Below are 18,881 nucleotides of genomic sequence, written 5' to 3'. Positions count from 1 at the left end.
TCTGCATGCGCCCTCGTCCACATAACATCTTCAAAATGCACTAAATGTTTGCTTTTACTACTCTAAAAAGCACTTCAATAATTTTTAGCTTTTCCTACTCTAAAAAGCACTTCAATAATTTTTAGCTTTAACTAATCTTATTTTCTGGGATTTTTCTTCTCTTAATGAAATTTGGAGAATACCAAATCATCCCTCCTTTTAACACCAAGAAAAGGTCAGCTTTGTGAATTTCTAAATTCAACACAACTTCAAGAACTAATTTATTATTCTCAGTTGAATATTCAACGAAGCATACCAATACCGTATGAAAGTGTCAAGATTACATTGACTATCCAAGCAGATATATGATTTCCCAGAAGCTTGAAAAACAACGATGCCATATTAATGTAGTAGTCATAAGATGTTGAAAAAAAAAAAAACTGCTGTTAATTAGTTCTTATATAGACAAAATCGTTTTTTGAGAAAAATACAGAACAGCCATCTGTTCACACTCACTCACAAAAGAAGAAAAAAAGAAGAAGCGAAATATTGCAAATTAACTAGGCCATGGACATGTTAGAAAGCCGACTAGGCGTTGGCCGGAAGTTAAACCACCGAAGGGTTAACCTCCGATTTGGTGGTGCTAATGCCCTTCTTAATATCTCTTTATTTGCTTGATGTCTTCTGATCAACTTGTCACCGGGCACCATGTAGCCATGCTTGCTACACCTGACCGACCCCGGACGGTTTGAGCACGTACAAGTTGAGCGTGGCCTAGGAGGTATCGATACAACTTGATTATTTCTTCTAACCCTACTGCCCTCACCTAGTGCTTGTCTTGTTGGAAGCTGTAACCTTCCTCTAGCCTGTTTCTGTGACATGGATTCCATTTTGTGAGCCAAGAAAGAGAGAGAGAAAGAGAGGTATGATCTTGAGCTGGCTATGCGAAGAATTGCGTTTGCCACGTACAATTGGTTTATCACATGTTGAAAGCTTTTTATACAGAAATGCAATGATGCATGTCTTGACAAGGCTGTTCTTAAAGATTTTCTCATGATTCCATATGGTTGGCTTGGCAAGAAGACCTTGACTTGTTAAACACTTGGTAGAGTGTCATTTGAGGCTTGGTGGATTCAAACCTTTGTTTTTTGACTTTCAAATGATGGACTACTCGTCAAACCACAATGTTTTACGCGGAATATTAGTGGGTTCGTTGACAATCACTCATCACCATTACCCATCACAAGCACGAACTCAACCCTATTTATTTTTAGATTTTAAAAACGTTTTTAAATAAAAGTTTTAAATTTTAATTTTTTATTTTAAATTAATATTTTTAGATCATTTTGATATTCTGATATTAAAAATAATTTTTAAAAAATAAAAAAAATATTATTTTAATACATTTTAGAATGAAAATCATTTTAAAAAATAACCACAACCACATTTTTAAATAGATTAGATTTCAAATGAAACCTCCTTCTTCTCCTCCTCCTTCTTCTAGTTTCTTTACTTTTTTTTTTCCCTTAATTAGTGATATTTACTCCCTTCTCCAATTCGGTTTTAAAGGAATTTAATATATAGAATGACCAATAAATTCAAGGAAAGTTACGGAATCTCATTTGCTTGTTTTTCTATATAATGTTTTTCTATATATATATATATATAACCATTGGGGTGTTTGATGTAAATGATAATTAATTTTATTTTACGTTATCATTTCAGATTTTTTTTTTATTACAAAGGGGATTTGAGATCTCTCAAAAAGAGAGGAAATTAATTAAACCTAATGTTACTTTAACTTATTATTTATCGTTCTAGTTTTGATTTTGAAAAAACAAATTGAATTTTTTCCCTCATCAATGCATCAATTAAGAGATCTAACTATAGCTATGACTAGAAAATGACTCCCCACCAATATGTAAAAATTAATTTAAGGATTTCTTTACATTAAAAAAATGCATGTTTTCCCTTAATAATTAAAAAAAAACCGTACTAAGAATAAATTAATGAAAGAGCATTAATCTTAGAAAAACATGAACTGTTTTTTTGTCATTAAACAGTGTTTTAATGTAACAAAATCTAACATTTGATTATTTCTTCTAGAACTCAAATAAATTGGATTCCAAACATTCTAGTTTATTAATTAAACACCTCAACTTTTTTTTTTTATATAGTAAACACCTCGCTTGATTGAAATCTCTCGGTATTTTCATAGGATAATTCAACTTCAACCGCATCTAAAACTTCTAATCGATACTTTATTTGTAAACTTCTAATCTCTCGGTAAGTGACCTTTTCTTAATTTCTCTTGTATCCCAAATTCGGAAGAAATTTTCTCATTGAAGCCCAATGGGCCCCTAGCTAGGCCACCGACTCTCATTAGGGTAGGCAGTTGTTTGCATGAGCTCAACCAAACATACCTGGCATCCTGGCTTCTTCTTCTTCTTCTCTTCTTCTTCTTCTTCCCCAAAGGAGCATGTTATTTTCAAGAGAATTTGCTTATAGATTTTTAATGAAGTTTCCATTCGAAATTATAGTTTATGCTTTTCAAATTATATTTTAGTTATCTTTTTCAATAATTTTATGTGTTGATTTTTAAAAAAATTATTTTAATATATTTTTAATTAAAAAAACTTTTAAAAATTACTCTGCAACATTTTACCATAATACACCAAGAATGACATATATACCCACGGTTATTCCAAGCCCAACCCACTGCCAGCTATATGCAACCCAAATCCTCAATTATTTATTCATTCATGTAATGATGATGACTGACAAGTATGATTAATAAGCTTGATCTTCTTGCCTTTTTTTTCTCTGTGGGGGCATGGCTAAATGTTCAACTATGAGCTAGACATTGCTGCCTACCATTTGCCATAACAAGCCAGGATTATGGGGCATCTTGGCCCTTGTCAACTAGAAATCATCAATGGTCCAGAGTACTTTTCAGCTGCCTGGAACAGCTTGGGAAGCATCTGTCAATTTGTGGGTCGCAGATAAAATAAGATGTTAATCCCTCTTGACAGATCTTCAAGCTCAATCATGGGCCTAAGATTGTATAGAATATTAGTTAGCTGGCCATGGCCTCGTCAATGAGAACCCCATCATTTTCGGTACCTTCATTTATGAAAATGAAACAGCATTCCTGATCTCTGCATATCCATGTTGAAAATGGCCATTTTTTTTTGGAGAGAAAGACCTGGGTGCAAGAAGACCTCTCTGATCAGAGAAAGAAAGAAGGACTGCCCCCTCTTTTCTTTTTGATAAGTTGATAATTAACCACTCAACTTGTTAATATTTCATGTTCTTAAAGCATCGATCACAGGAAAGCCATATGTAAGCATGCATGTCAAAAAAAGATTATCGTGGAAGCTAATTATAACCAGTATTCGTCTCTAAATCATATTTGCAAAGCTTTCAAGGCCTAATTAATAGAAAGCATAATCCTAAAAAAGAGATTCGGATCCAACGATAATGGAAAATTCTGTCAAAATATCAATTTACATTCCAAAACTAAGCAGTAATAAATTAATTTCTTTGTAAAGCTGTTCTGTACTCTTTCCTTGGAAAGGAATGCAATTAGAGGAGATAATAATTTTGTGTGGTTCTAAGATAATGATTCCTTTTGATGATGATGGTGAGTTGGTCCCATAGTCAGCAAGATAAAAGCCATTTGTCAGGTAGCCTCTTGTTGTCAATATTTGTGCGACCTTCGCCTCTAGGTCATGGAATATACTTAGCTAGCTATGTCTAATCATTCATTCATCACTAGCCAGATGAGATCAAGAAAAGGACACCCACCCTCAAATATCTAGCATTCTTTTGGAGATTACACCAAAGATACAATATATTTAATTAATTCTTAGAATAAATGAAAATCAACTTTCTGTAAATTCGATCCCTTGCTATAGTTGCTTTATTTCTCCAGAAGCATATATCAGAAAGCTCTCTCATGTGCACAGACTCCATAGCTTTCCATACAAATTAAAGTTCATGGAAAATTCTTGCAAGGAACTATCCATGAATATCTTTCAAGAAATTAAGAGATGTGTATGGATACAATCCAAACAAGCTAAATCTTAGCTTTCTTTCTTTCTTTCCTTCCTTTTTTTTCTTGAGAAAATAACAAATCTTGGTATTTGTTTGTGCAAATAACTTTCACGATTGTGAAGTCAGCATTAAGACATACCTTAGTCCTTAAGTTATATAATTTTTTGATAGTTTTGCACCAGGAAAAACCAAGAAGTGGTCAGTAAACTTCATTTTCGACTTATCAATTTTTTTGTTTTGTTTTTGCTTATTGCTCACGAGATCATCAATCTTTCTCATGCGACAACAATGTGTGCCAATTATCTTGTCACGTTCCTATAGTATATTAAACATCTGCAGCTGATACATCACCAACATTGTATTACTTTGTGTCATCTACAATTTTTGTTATGTATTAATCAGTTTCTATTTGATCAATAGTAATAAAATAAGCTGGTAGAGGAACTCCAAGACCATAGGGCTAGACAAGAACAATAAAAACAAGTCACTAATAGTAATTAATTAAGATCGGTCCATTTCAATCGTATTAGCCCGTTTGTTTTCTTTTTCTTGATTTCTCAGACAATGATTAAATATTTACTTATGAATTAATGCTAATGATTCTTGTTCTTATTATAAACAGTTGAATGCAACAATTCCATACTAGAAAATTTATCAAGTTTCTCAGGATTTATATGCTCCAGCATGGAAGATAGTAATCGCAAAGTCTCGAACTATTTTCTTGCAATAAGTTGTATTTTGAAGAAAAAAAGGAAAATCCAAGAACAAATCAAGTTTCCGAAGAAATATGGTGTTCCAGATTTGCTACAAACCCAAAAAATATGTACGTATTAACCCATAAGAAAATTATACCAGTGCCATAATCAGAATTCATACATGCTCCTCTACAGATTCTTCACAAACATGAACATGGCTGGAAAAGATAAAGTAACCAAAAGAACTAAGAGCTTTTACCTTCTAGGGTTTTATTCAACAAAAAATTATGCAAAAGAGTCAAGCATGCCATCTTTAAACGCCAAGCATCACTGAGCAATGAAAGGAACTCATTGCACAATCTTAATTATCAAATGATCAAGATGAACACAAATATACAACAAAGGCAAACCATGACCAATAATATATATTATTGGAATAATTAAGAAACTTTTAATAAATATAAACTGTTGTGCATATATACAAGGTTTAATCGTAAAGCAGAACAATTTTATATATATATCACTGACCAACAATTTTATTTTTCTATAATATCAGGATCCCACCTCCTATTTTTCTTTGCTTCCTGAATAACAATATAATAAGAGCAAACATTTACATAATATATATGCAACTATATATAAATATCTCCATCTATATGAATTGTATCTACGGCCTCGCTTCAAATTGGCAGCTACATGTTTCATTTGGAGAAACTGGAGGCCACTGAATGACTCTCTAATCTCTTCCTAACAATCAAAATCTCAATGTACCCCCAATGGAAAGCTGATACAACTACTAATCAATCCACGACCGTCTATATAAACAAGTATATAACTTGATCACTATTTGAATGCTTCATATTATCCACTGGGAATGGATTCATAGGTCTAAATATAATATATGCATAGACCAATGAATTAAGATTAGTTTAAGAGTACCAGTTCATGCCTGGAATTTGATATGGTGGCCTAAAAATTCCATTTCCCATAGACCCCAGCATTGTCTGTTGGTGCAATTGAGATGTCTGTGGAAGTTGACTGAGAAGAGTAACTATGGAACTATTCCCATCATTCCCCAGAACACTTTCATCTCCATTAATATCCCCTTGAAATCTCTTACTTGATGAAGGGACAGCCATGTCCTCGTCGGTCCAATACAGTGATGGGAGTGTTCTTTTGAGTGGAAGCATGGGTAGGTGATCTGGCTTGGATACTAAAGAAGCCACGTGAGACATAGAACTGCTGCTTCTGATGCCATCATTGCTGCTTATTATTCCTTCGAATAAATTATGGTCATTGTCAAGCAATGTCTCATAATTTGTGCCTTTAGCAAGATGAAGTGTTCCATTCTGATGGTTACCAACCAGTATCGAAGGCGGTATTGATCCAAGAATATCATCCATAGAATCATCTTTATCGTGATCTATTGGTCTATGTGTGTTGTTTTTCTTGTATATTCGACATAACACCCAATCATCAAGCTACAAAGAAAGGTAAAAACAAACAAACAAACAAAAAACAGTAATCACCATTAGTCTTACTGTGTTTTCGAAAAGTATCCAAAGTGAAAAGACAATACATATGTAATAAAAAACTCGGTAGAAAGTGATCACTAATTACCCTCAAGGAGTTTTTCTTGTTTCCCAAGTCACATCCTGGTGGCTTGTTTTTGACTTTGTTATCAGCTAACCGGTATTCGTGCATGATCCAATTGGTTTTGATCCCTTTAGGAGGCTTACCACCATAGAAGACCAGGGCTTTTTTTACCCCAACTTTCTGTGTACCACCTAAAGTTAATATTGGCTTATCAGTTCCCGTAGCCTTCCAATACCCTGAAGTTGCTGCCCTGTTTGGCCTAGTTCCATTTGGGTACTTCCGGTCCCTCGGACTAAAAAAGTACCATTCTTGTTCACCAAACGTGGCCTTAGCTGAAAAAAAGATGAACCCACCATTTATTAGGCTTTATATGTATATATAATAGTACACAATAAGTAATAAGAATCGGATTTCCAAGTTAGCAAATTTGGATGTAACCTGGTAATTCCCATGGATCAAACTTGTAAAGATCAACTTCTGCAATAATCGCCATAGGGAGAGGAGCAGAAGTGGTCTTTTTCTTGAGGTAGTGAACAACTAGCTCTTCATCTGTGGGGTGGAACCGGAACCCTGGTGGAAGGTTTGGTTGTTGAGAGCCGCCGCCGCCGCCTCCGGCACCTCCTGTGGATGAATCATTGCTTTCCATTAATTGCTGGAGTGGCGAATTTGAGAAATTGAGGAGTCCTGAGATGATTTAGAGGGTTTATTATCAGAGAACATGCTACAATTTAGAGAGGTGGTTCAAATGTTGCATTGAGTGGCATGATCCTTCTTTTATAAGGACAGTTACCACTTCTGATGGGTATTTAGGGCAAGAATTAAAAACCAAGGGACTTTATCTTAACCTCGGATTATGATCTGACACGTAATAGAGTTGAAGGGGTTAGTTAGTAATTTTACTATTGTGATGACCTAATCACCCATGTTGTCTCTGCTAAATTCATGCATAGGTTGACAAAAGCATACACAGATCTTATTTTATTTAAAAATATCTTATAATAATATTTTTTTATTTTTTTAAATTTATTTTTTTAATATTAAAGCATCAAAATAATTTAAAAAAACTAAAAAAAAAGTGCAGCCCATCTGTGGAAATAAACGGTTAGAAGAGAGTGATGCAGGGGTGATGGGCAGCTGATATGGACACAAACTAGGAACAGAACCATTGATAGAAAGACACGTGTAATCCTAAAGTCATGGCACAACCCGACACGTAGGAGGAGAGTTTAAGGCGTGGTGGATGAGGGATCAAAGCATTTAAGTTGTGGTAGTGGTAATAATTTAAAGTATTTTTTATTTAGAAATATATTAAAATAATTTTTTTTATTTTTTAAAATTTATTTTTAATATTAACACATTAAAACGATATAAAAAAATAATTTTTTTTTCATTTTAAAAAAAAAATAAAAATTTTGGGGACTTCCCAAACACACCCTAATATGTCATGCTTTTGGTTTAATCCCTCCAATTTAAGGTCCCCTGGTCCTCCCCCTCCTTTAAAGCCAATTTATTAGACTTGGGTACTAGCTAGTTAGACTTATTAGATGCCTTTAGTTTGGCTCTCGCACATGTTTAGGACTTTCAGTCTCCAATTAATTAATTCTTTTGCTTTGGTTTTGGTCCAAATTTATTAGCAAAATCAAAACTGAATTAAATCATTATTCTAATTGGTAAAGAATGATGTAAATTAATTTGAGGATATTATTTATTGTTACATACATATATATATATATATATTTGTTGGGCATAAAGTATATATCACATTTTATTGGTCCATAATTATATATTTGCATCAAAATTCAGTACTTCATTTCTTTTACAAAATAAAAAAAAGGGACTCAATGATCTATAAGACGCTAAATTTCTCGAAGGGAGTGGATGGTGTCTTTTACATATGCTTTCAATGTCTATTTATTGTACACAAATATAAAGACAATTAAAAAGTGAGTAAAAAAGGTGGGTTTCTCTCTCTTTTTGTGTTCTTGTTACGAATAATAATACCATGGAAAGAGTGGGAACAAGTAGAAAACAATGGTGGAAGATGAGAGGTCCATGGGGCTTCAGTCCTTTGACCAGCAACCCAGCAATGGACACAGAAGATCGAATCTTGATACCATCCACACCCCTCGTCACCGTCGGGCGTGGCAAGAAAATGTTCATGGCGGAAACTGCAGCTCAGTGGGGTCCAATGCTTCTTGCATGATAGACCAACGGGACCCATTAAATGGATGTCACTTCCTGTAAGTCTGTTTCTTATCAGCAGGAAAAACACCAGCCCTTTCACATCTCCCGTCCTTGCTAGCCTGAACTCCCCCCTTCTGTTCTCACACTTGGGATCGGTAGCAAGGAGAAGGAGTGTGAAGTCTACGGTGATCATGGCTTGTATGGCTAGACTGTAAAACTTACCAACCCTCTTTATTGGGCCTCCTGTACTCCATCTTTAATTAAATTCACACCAACCAGAGAAATCAACATGCATGGGACCTTAAGGTACATCGCATGACTCATAAAATGCTCTTTCTTATCACGAAGAATAAAAAAGGCTACTAGCTAGTGGATGGAGCTCGACTACGAGATCATATATGACTGGTTCATTGGATCCACCGTTGGCGTTGCACTTTGTTTCGTCTCAATCAACTCCTTCAATTTTGAATACTGTCCCAATTGACTTTGTGAAGGTTTTCAATCCTGAATGTAGATCAAAAAATTTAGTTTATGAATATTTTTTATCTAGAATTATTTGTGTGAATAAATAAAAAAATTTATTAATAATAATTAAAATAAAATTAGAAAAATCAAAGGATAAATATAAATTAAGATATTTGATTTCATGACACGAGACATTTACTCGGTTATATTTAATGACTTCATTTACTAAATTTAATTTTTTATTTAATCAAATGATAATATAAATTTGTTTTTTATGATATTAATTGAATAAAATCAAAGAAAACAAATAATATTATGCAAGGTTACACATATTAAAAATACTATTAAAAACTAAATCTTTTTCATTTTTAAAAAGAAAGACCATAGGAAAAAATAAAAAATCAAAAAAATAAAGTTCAAATTAGAAAAAAAAATATTATATGACAAATTAAAATTAAAGGACTAAATTGAAAATAAATAAAGCTTTTACAAAAGAGTTAAGAAAAAAATTAAAAATCAAAACAATAAGGGTCAAAGTTAAAGTATCAACAATAAAGATGATCAACCCGTAATTTTAGGGGGATTTAGGCATAAATACCCTTGGTTAATAAATTTAATTTTTTTAACCCGTGGTGATTTAAATATTTTATTTTTTAAAAATAAAAATAAAAAAATGTACATAATTGTTAAAATCATGAATTGACTTGTAAAATTATATAATTTTACGAGTTAATATATATATATATATATATATATATATATAAAGTTTCGATCAAACTCATTTAAAATCAATTAAACTCGGTAAAATCAGTCTAACCCAACCGATTTCACAAATTGAGCGGAAATTAAAAAATTTGTCAAATTGCTGACTTCATTCCCTGAGTCCCCGACAGTACTCCACCCCCAGTCTCCTCTTTTCTTTTTGTTGAAATCTCAAATTCTCAAACCCTAGCAGACTAACACCAGCCGCTGCTAAAAAGTGAGAGATCACGAGAAAGAGACGAGTCGAAGAGGAGAGAAATAACTCCCATCAGCTGAAAAGGTATTTCATGTGATTTTCTTTTCTGTTTCTGACTACCCGCAGTAGAGATCGTAGACGGTAGATCTATATTTTCCGATTTAATCATTCATGCTCTGTATCAAAAGAAAAGGAGGTAATTATCAAATTACCCTAGCGCACCTCATTTATTTTTTCTTTAAAAAACAAGAGGTAATTTCACTGCTGTATATTAGCAGTGTATAATAGATACACAAATTAATGTTTTCACTACGCGTTTTATATTTTTGTTAGTGTTTTCCTGTAAGATGTCTACTCTTCGATCGTTGCGGGGCAAATAACATCACTCAATCAATAAAAGATGGAAAAAGAGAAATATGAACAAAGATGTGCAATCAAGAAAGTAAGTCAAAGTGGATTGACTGACAAAACCAAAACTTGTTCTCCACAATATTAACTTGCTAATCAAATCCAGTTTTTTTTTTTTTTTAATCCAATAATTAAGTATCATGTCAAGGGTTGTATTTAGAACCTTGTGTCAACAACTTGAAAATCAACTTCACTTAGGAGACCATACTCGAGCATGCAGAATAAAAATAAAAGGAAATGTAGCAGAAACTTTGCAATAAACTCTACCTTTTCGCCTCATAGAGAAAAACCCTTTATTAAGCAAGCAATTTTCAGAATTATTTTTGAAAAAGAAGGCAAGAAAATACTGAGAAGGAAATACACTAAACATAGGATTACAAAGCATAATTAAAGTCAAGTTCTCAGTGAAATAATGGTGTAATTAATAGATGAGAGCCACCTTCATTTTCCTGTATTCCAAGTTCAGAAACCATCACAAAAACTTTATGAATGATAGTATTTTGTTAAGAAGTTGCACACTGAAATCACATAGCCTCGTGAAGTGCCTAGCAATGGAGTTGATATAGCTTTATTGAAGAAAGTTCATGGTGATTGAGGGAATCTTTAAAGGCAGTTAGAACACTTTAGCGACCTAGCCTTCATGCATGGCAATTCTGCATATTTGGTTGCAACAAGCACCTCCACTTCATGATCTTTTCCGTGATACATGTTTAAGCAGCCAATGAATGACAGAAGTACTGATGTTATAGCAGATGGACATCGCAACTCAATTTCAACAGTACTGTACACATTCCTAGAAGAGTTTCAGAATTTACAGCACCAAATGACAACTTCCAAATACAGAATGATGCCTGCAAGTTTTCCATTGTTGTTTTGTGAGATAAAAATAAAAATAATATCCATTTCTCACCATAGATTCATAAACTTCTGCAATATCAAAGAAAGTTGTATTATAATCAACACTTGTACCAAAAGCTGCTTTAGCAGCCTTCGTTTTCCATCATTGCAAAACAAAGAAAACGATAGAAATATTTAATGGAGGAGAAATTAAAAAGGCATTTAGTTATAACGACAGATATATAGAGCTTTTTGTGGAGCAAATAAATAAAATGGCAAGCCATAAAACTAACATAAAACCTGTATAATTTGTTATTAAATTGAACATGGCAATTCTTAGTGATAACATGTATTTAAACGCAAAAAATAAAAAAAATTTATATTACAAACCAACATGCATAAACAATAAAAGTGAGGATATAAAATTGAAAAGGGAAAATCATGAAAAATAAACAAAAGCATAATTCAAAATTGTTAAAGAATAATATAAATTATATCTTGAAACCTCACCTAATAGTTTAAACTTTTAGGTTGAGATGGTTCTTTGACATGGTATCAGAGCCTTGATGACCAAGCGGTCACGAGTTCGAATCTCATCATCTTTATTTATTTGATAAAAATTAAGTATAAGGTAAAGTGAACCTGTGCAAGTTTCAAGCCCAAAAGATTTTAACTTGAGGGGGTGTTAAAGAATAATATAAATTATATTCTGTGACTTCACCTAATAGTTTAAACTTTTAGGTTGAGATAGTTTTTTGACAAAAATCAGTCATAAAAAATATACAATTAACTTATAAATTAAAATTATTTAACGAATAACAAAAATTATTTTCTTTATTTCTTAAATATATATAATAATTATTACATCATTATATTACAAACCTTATAAAAATCAATTTAAGTTTATAATTCTATTGTATAAAACAAGAACAATAATAACAACGATGATGATGATTAATTAAGAAAATGTATAATTAGTGTGTTAGAATCCGCTAGTATTATATATAGTAATTCTATATCAAGTACAAAGTATATAATGTAAGTTAGGTAGTTGATGTATTCTTTTTTGAATACATGATATAAGGTAATAAAAAAAAAATAAGTTCATAATTCAACATTATATAAGGTAATTATATGCATGATATCCGAATATAAAAAATATCTTAAATGATTCACATATATATATATATATATATATATATATATATATATATATAAGGTAATTATATATCTTTAATTCACACACAGTTATAATTTTTAAATGTGGCATAGAAAAATAAAATTATTAGTGGGTATATGAGACAATTGAGATGTGATTTTGTGAGAAGCTATAAAGCATTTAAATAAATTCTCAAAATAATTAAAAAAAATCGGATAGAACAAAAATGGATATACACACACCCGTATTCAAATGGATAGAACAAAAAGTTAAGATGTCTCGTAAAAATAAGGGGATGTGTACACTGCAATACAAGAACTTTTATTGATTCTTAATTACGATATACACACACCCATATTCAAAGATATTTTTGCAACACTCGAGAAGCATATATAAACGCGTTGAGCCTTGCATTTATGAGCATTTTATCTATTAATATTGTAGTTCAAGGATGTCTCGAGTTCGATTCTTTCATTTTTAACAAAATAAAAACATTTTAACATTTACTATTACCAATTTGCTTAAATATTATAGAAATTCCATTTGAAGCTCATGGTGGCTTGTCCTCCTGTTCTGAGGGAAATTACTGTCAAATTCTTCGGAATTCTAATATATTGATATAGCTTGTTGATATCTTTGCACTGGATGTGGCTAGTATTAATTGCTTTTCATGCATGATAAGATCCCTTTACTTTAGATTTGAATGAGCCTTTTGACAAGCATATTTCGATCTTTATTAGGTTTGTATTATAGCATTTTTCTACTTGTATTAAGACGTGGTTCAATGTTTTTGGCAGACATCCTTTTCTTTTTCTCCGTCGTGGCTTCAATATTGTCCATGGGAATATTTCTTTGGATACCAAACAAAGCTTAATCCTGAGGCTTGAGGCAATTCTCCTTGATTTACGCCAGGAAAGGCCTAATTCTCTCTACTTAAACAGATTCGAACAAGTGACAATTTCAGGACGCTTTAGTATGCGATGTATATCTCGCTACTCATTTTGGCAGAGTGCACAAAATTCAGCAAAACTAAAGTTTCATTTATTTGAGCTCCAAGCCACTTGCTAATCAATCTTGACCACCTACATAAACATCAGTCTCACAAAACCAAAGGAGGCCATAAGGGCTTGCGTTTCTGAGATGGCAACGTAAAAATAACATGTACAGGGGCCTTGAGCTATATGTCTGGATTTGATCTTTATAAGAGATCTTAATTCATCCCACTTTACAGGCCTTCCATGATTTTAGTGACAACTTTCAATGAGAAAAACTTAACTAGAGGCCTGTATACATCATACTCACAATCTCTGATCATTTCAATTGATTTCATTTCTCCAAAAGTTGAGTGCTAGCTTTTATATATATGGCATTATCCTATAACCTTTACGCCATCATGCAAGGAGCTTGCATTCTTGCATGTGGTGATTCTGTCACCGTTGATTGCTTGTCATAGTACAAATGCTTTTGTGATTGCAATAAAAGCATCAATAGACAAAGAAACTGGTGATGACAGTACTACAGCCATTGTGTTCTGTGAGACCTCTCCATGATTACCTGCTTAAATCCAAATTAAAGAATAGCTGGTTTTTATAATTGCTCGTTGTTCTTGAGGCTTAAAATCGCAAAACGAGCACAGGGATATTCCAAGGGAAGAAAAGCCTTGTGCATGAATCTTGCTCAATTATCTAGAATTACAATCGTATCTTACGGTATATATTTTGACTATTTGTAAACTGGTTCATTTAATTTAGCTTTTTGCTAAAAAAAATACGTACGTGTTGAATTTTGATTTTGATTTTTCCCCAACAAGTTACACATACATATGCTTATAATATCTTTATATTTTGGTGTTATTCCGTTGACTGATAGAAACTTGTTTATGGTAAACGATTGAGTGGCAGAGGTTAAATTCCCAGCCAAATGCAATGTAAAAAGTCGTTTATGTGTATACAGGTCGTAATCTTGAAAACCCAGTCACAGGAAAAAAGTATGAGATCAAAATGGGAAATCTGTTTCTGTGATCATGGAAAAGTTATTTTATATTTCAAAGGGAAGGAAAGATCATGTGCACGTGTAAGCTAGCGTTGTCAAATGTCAAAACAGTTCATATCTTTGGTTGGCTGAAGCTTTTGAAGTTTTCTCCATTTGGTATCGATCGCAAAACATATGAACAAGTACGATTTTCCTACTATATGGACTAGACTTACCAAAATGAGAAACAGATTCCTGTATCCTGTCCAAAAAATACAAAAAACTAAGGCAAATGAAGGAAATACGTGTTTGCCAAGATGCATTTCTTTTGCATTTGGAACTCTTACACTTTCCGTAAGTTTCACTTCTGGATTCTACGACATACATAAAATTCAAGAGATAAGGAGAAAGAAAGAAGCCACTTTGGTTTAATAATTAAGAAGAGACGCCTTAACTGATATCTGAGATGATATCGAAATCCACCGATGCTTGGTGACTGATGTTAGATGTTCTTTTCCGCATGGAAGTTGGTGGAGGCTGCTGATTAGAGCTGTGTGTGAAGGACAAAACACTTTCAGCATACCTTATTAGTAATGTAACAGTAGGTTAACTTTTGGGCACTAAAATTAAAAATTTAAAAAACAAATTGACATTTGTAAATCAATGTGGACCATGAGAAGATGCACTGTAGATTGTGTTTCTTTCTTTCATATTGTATTGAAGATGAAGATATTTTAGTGTCAAAAGAGTAGTCCGACATTAAGTTTATACTTGATTTCTTTTTTTTTTAAAAAAAAAATTCAGATCAAATTTGAGACAAGGAAAAATTATATTAAAAAACATGCCTTCTTACATATATTTGCCTAAAGATTTTTATAAATTTGATTTCTAATCCCTTAGTTTGACAATGTAATATTTTGATTTTGATTTTTTATATATATTTTAAGTTTTTAGATTTAAAGAAGAAAAGATAAACTAACAAAAAACCGTGAAAGATAGAGAAAATGGTTTGTTAGTGAATTTACATTAAAAAAAAAACTAATTTTGATTTTAATATGTTCTTCTTGATGAGAAAGTGTCATTAAGATGTTTTTAATTTTTTATATTACTAGAAAACCTAAACTGAGTTGAGAAAGATTATTTTTTATTTAATTTTCTAGTTTTAAACCAATTAGAGGTTTTTTGAGTTGATAAACTAATTTATTGAGATTAGGGTGTTTGTTAAGTTATTTAGGTGCAAATAGGTTAAAATTTTGATCTTCAAATCCAAAAACTAGATTTTGAATTTCTGATAACCTCTCCAGCCACTTAAAACTAGGCTTGCAGGTAACGCATTGCTTGTATGGTTAAAAATAAAATAAAGGGCAAATATTATGTCGTATGCCTTTAAAATAAAAAAAAAACAAGAAGAAGGATCAAGCACACAGGGCCACCCGTGTTGTTGCCTTTATGCAAATGTTTCTCCTCAATAATTTTATTTGTTATCTTTATGCAAATGTTTATTTTTATAATCATTTAAGAAAATAAAAAAAGGATTCAACGAAGCAAGGTTACTTAACACGACCAAGGTTGACAAAACCTAATTTTTGACCCGTGTCAAATATCCAAAAGCAAAAAAAAAATCTTTTAACCAGAAAAATAATATTTCAATAAAAAACAAAATATTATTTCAAAAAAATATATTTAAAAAATTAAAAAAAGAAAAAAATTTTGAAAGAAAATTACAATCAGTGGTAAAATTAAAAAATATTGAGAAAAGGGTTGAAATTTGCTAATTGAAGAGCTAAAGATTGCATTGGAAAATGAAGAGAATTGAGTGAACATTTTTAATGCAATTAGGGTGAAAATGAGAATAAAATTTGAAAAAAGAGTTGAAATTGGCTAAATAATACAAAATTTAAAATTCAATGGCCAAATTAAAAAAGACACCAATATTAAGGTACTATATTTATGTAATAAAGGATAAAATTGATAAGAAATCAAAAGAAAATGGTTGAAATTGGCTAAAAATTAAAAAGCTGAGAACTAAATTGGAGGAGGCACCAATATTGAAGGATTATATGGGAAGCAGGGATGAAATTGAAAGAAATAATAAGAAAAATGTTGAAATTAGCCAAAAATAAAACAATTAAAGATCGATGGACCAAAATTGAAAAGGCACCAAACTTAGAGGGCAATTTAAAAAAAATAAACTCTTCATTAAAAAAACAACATCATTTTAAAATACCAAAAGAAAACATAAGTGAAATGGCATGTCTCACTCAATTAAAAAAAAAAGATTGAAACAACACTATTTTTATATATAGCACTAACATAATGCCTTCTTCTCCTGAAGAGCTATAAAGTTTCCAACATAAACATAAAATTAACAAATTGTGATTGTTACCTATGAAATAACCTAACATTTGTTTCAGTAGAACATACCTAAGTTAGAAAATAAAAATCAATTTAATCAAATTACAAACAAATTCAAATTTCTCTAGATCCTAAATAAATCTTAACATACAAATTAAATTTCAATTCTCTATGAAAAGATTGTAAAACAGTTTAATATACAAGCAAAGTGCACAACAAATACTATAAAAAAATATTAATACATTAACTTAAAATATAAATGGGCAAGTTTTCTTACTTGGTGTAGGGAATATTTAGAAAAAATTATACCAAGACAATGGTGTTGACACTACAGACTATTGGGTGTCTGAATTTGTGATGGTGCGGCCTAGTTTGTGGTATAATATAGGAGAGGGGCTTTTGTTTTGAATTTAAATTAAAGAGAAAGAGTAAGGAAAAAAAAGAAAAGGATGAGGCTGATATCGGTTATAACATTTTTAAATTTATAAATGGAATTTTTGATAGAATATTGTGATGAAACATTACCATCAACAAGTTCATTGGTAAATGTTGACATGTCATTTTATTGATGGAATCACTGGTACAATATTTCTAGATTTTTTAATTATTTTTATTCTATTAGTGATTATTTTGATAATTATTGATGAAAAACATTCTTTTGGTAATTATTTTGAAACTTTTTGACAAACATATGTCATCGTTATTATCATTAGAAAATAGTGATATCATATTTTTCTTCAATAATTCCGTTGCTATTTTATAATTTTATGATACTGACCCTCTAAAACACTATAAAAACTAGTGTAAAAATAGCAACTCAAACATGTTTTGGTTGAAGTATCAACTATGGTGAGGGTGAAGATTAATGAAAATAAACCAATGATCATAATCATGCCACCAACAAAGCTTATAAAACCTTCATCCTTGCCTATAAATAGAGATGTAAAGTAATTAACAATATAACCCAAGATAGAGAGAGAAAATGCCAGGAGATAGAAGGAAATGAGAGTTTTTGAGCAAAAACAAAGGTGTTTTGATCCATTAGATAAGAGATGAAGAAGAAGAAAGAAAGGAAAATGAGAGATAAAAGAAATAAAAAGGAGAAAGATGAAGTTGGAAAATCATATGAAATCAACCATCACCAGTGATTCTGCCACCCTCTCCATCACCACCAACCACTGTAATAGCTTCTCCTAACCTAAAACCAACCATAAGGTAAGTAAGATTCATATATTTTTTTAAAAACTTCTTTCTCATAGCTTGCGCATGTTATTATTAACAAATGCAATTAAATGTTGTTGCAATATTCATTCATGGTCACTATTCACTGATGCATTTTTTTATTATATTAATTTTACTAGCTTCACTACAACATTATTATCACTTTGTAACGATATGCTGTCATCTTTTTATGTCTGCATGTATGTGAAAAAATTTTATTTTTAGAAATTGACAACTTTTCACTTATGCATTATTTTATTTTATTTTTAATGGCTTTGCAATAGTGTTATTATCATTTCATAAAACTATGTTATCATCTTACATACGCATGTGTGTGAAAGAATTCATTTTTGGAAACTAGAACTTTTCACTCATGCATTTTTTTAATTTTGAATTTTTTAATTTTTACTACTTCATAATAATAATATTATCACTTTGTAAAATTATTTTTTCATCGTTTTATGTATTTATATGTGTGAAAAGACTCATTTTTTTAAAATTAGCAATTTTAAATAGATATATTTTTATTTTATTTTTGATGGCTTTGAAACAACATTGTTATCATTTAGTAAAAATGTGTTATCACCATTTTATGTATATATGTGTGTGTAAATATTTTTTAAACTAGAATTAAAATTGTGTTAACGAGTTTCATCAAGTTTGCAACATGTTTTGATCAAAGCTTGACTCTTAAACAATTAGGCCAACTTGTCTTCTAGATTTTAGGGACTGACATGCATGGTGCAACATTTTAACCCTAAAATGAGTTTAAAAAAAAAGGCATAAACGAGTTTTTCATCAAGTTAAAATCATGCATTGATTCTAATGTTAGGTTCATAAGTCTTCTATTTTTAAGTATCGATGTAGGCCTAACATGTTGTTTTCAACTAAAAATTAATGATAAATGACTTGGAAGTCCATATAAAGATAATTTAAACAATTTGTGTAATACATAGAATAAATGTAGGAGAAAACACATACCTAAGGTAACCCCTTA

At 31.3% G+C, this 18,881-nt stretch overlaps 2 protein-coding genes across 2 annotated transcripts; both read right to left on the bottom strand.

Moving 5' to 3' along the window:
- Window positions 1–420: 420 nt before the first annotated feature.
- On the bottom strand, window positions 421–1,045 carry LOC133702530 (uncharacterized). The gene has a single exon (XM_062126829.1). The coding sequence runs from the start codon at window positions 1,032–1,034 to the stop codon at window positions 540–542; it is 495 nt and encodes a 164-aa protein (XP_061982813.1). The 5' UTR covers window positions 1,035–1,045; the 3' UTR covers window positions 421–539.
- A 4,079-nt stretch (window positions 1,046–5,124) lies between these two features.
- On the bottom strand, window positions 5,125–7,134 carry LOC133703139 (NAC transcription factor 56-like). The gene is made up of 3 exons (XM_062127575.1): window positions 6,765–7,134; window positions 6,351–6,658; window positions 5,125–6,211 (listed from the first exon to the last, which is right to left on the bottom strand). Exons 1-3 carry the CDS (start codon window positions 6,970–6,972, stop codon window positions 5,660–5,662), a joined length of 1,068 nt encoding a protein of 355 aa, XP_061983559.1. The 5' UTR covers window positions 6,973–7,134; the 3' UTR covers window positions 5,125–5,659.
- Between the last annotated feature and the right edge of the window lie 11,747 nt (window positions 7,135–18,881).

Source organism: Populus nigra, chromosome 9 (genome assembly GCF_951802175.1).
Source record: "Populus nigra chromosome 9, ddPopNigr1.1, whole genome shotgun sequence".
Classification (NCBI taxonomy): domain Eukaryota; kingdom Viridiplantae; phylum Streptophyta; class Magnoliopsida; order Malpighiales; family Salicaceae; genus Populus; species Populus nigra.
Note: the sequence above shows the minus strand (reverse complement) of the source record. Positions and strands in the feature narration are given on the sequence as shown.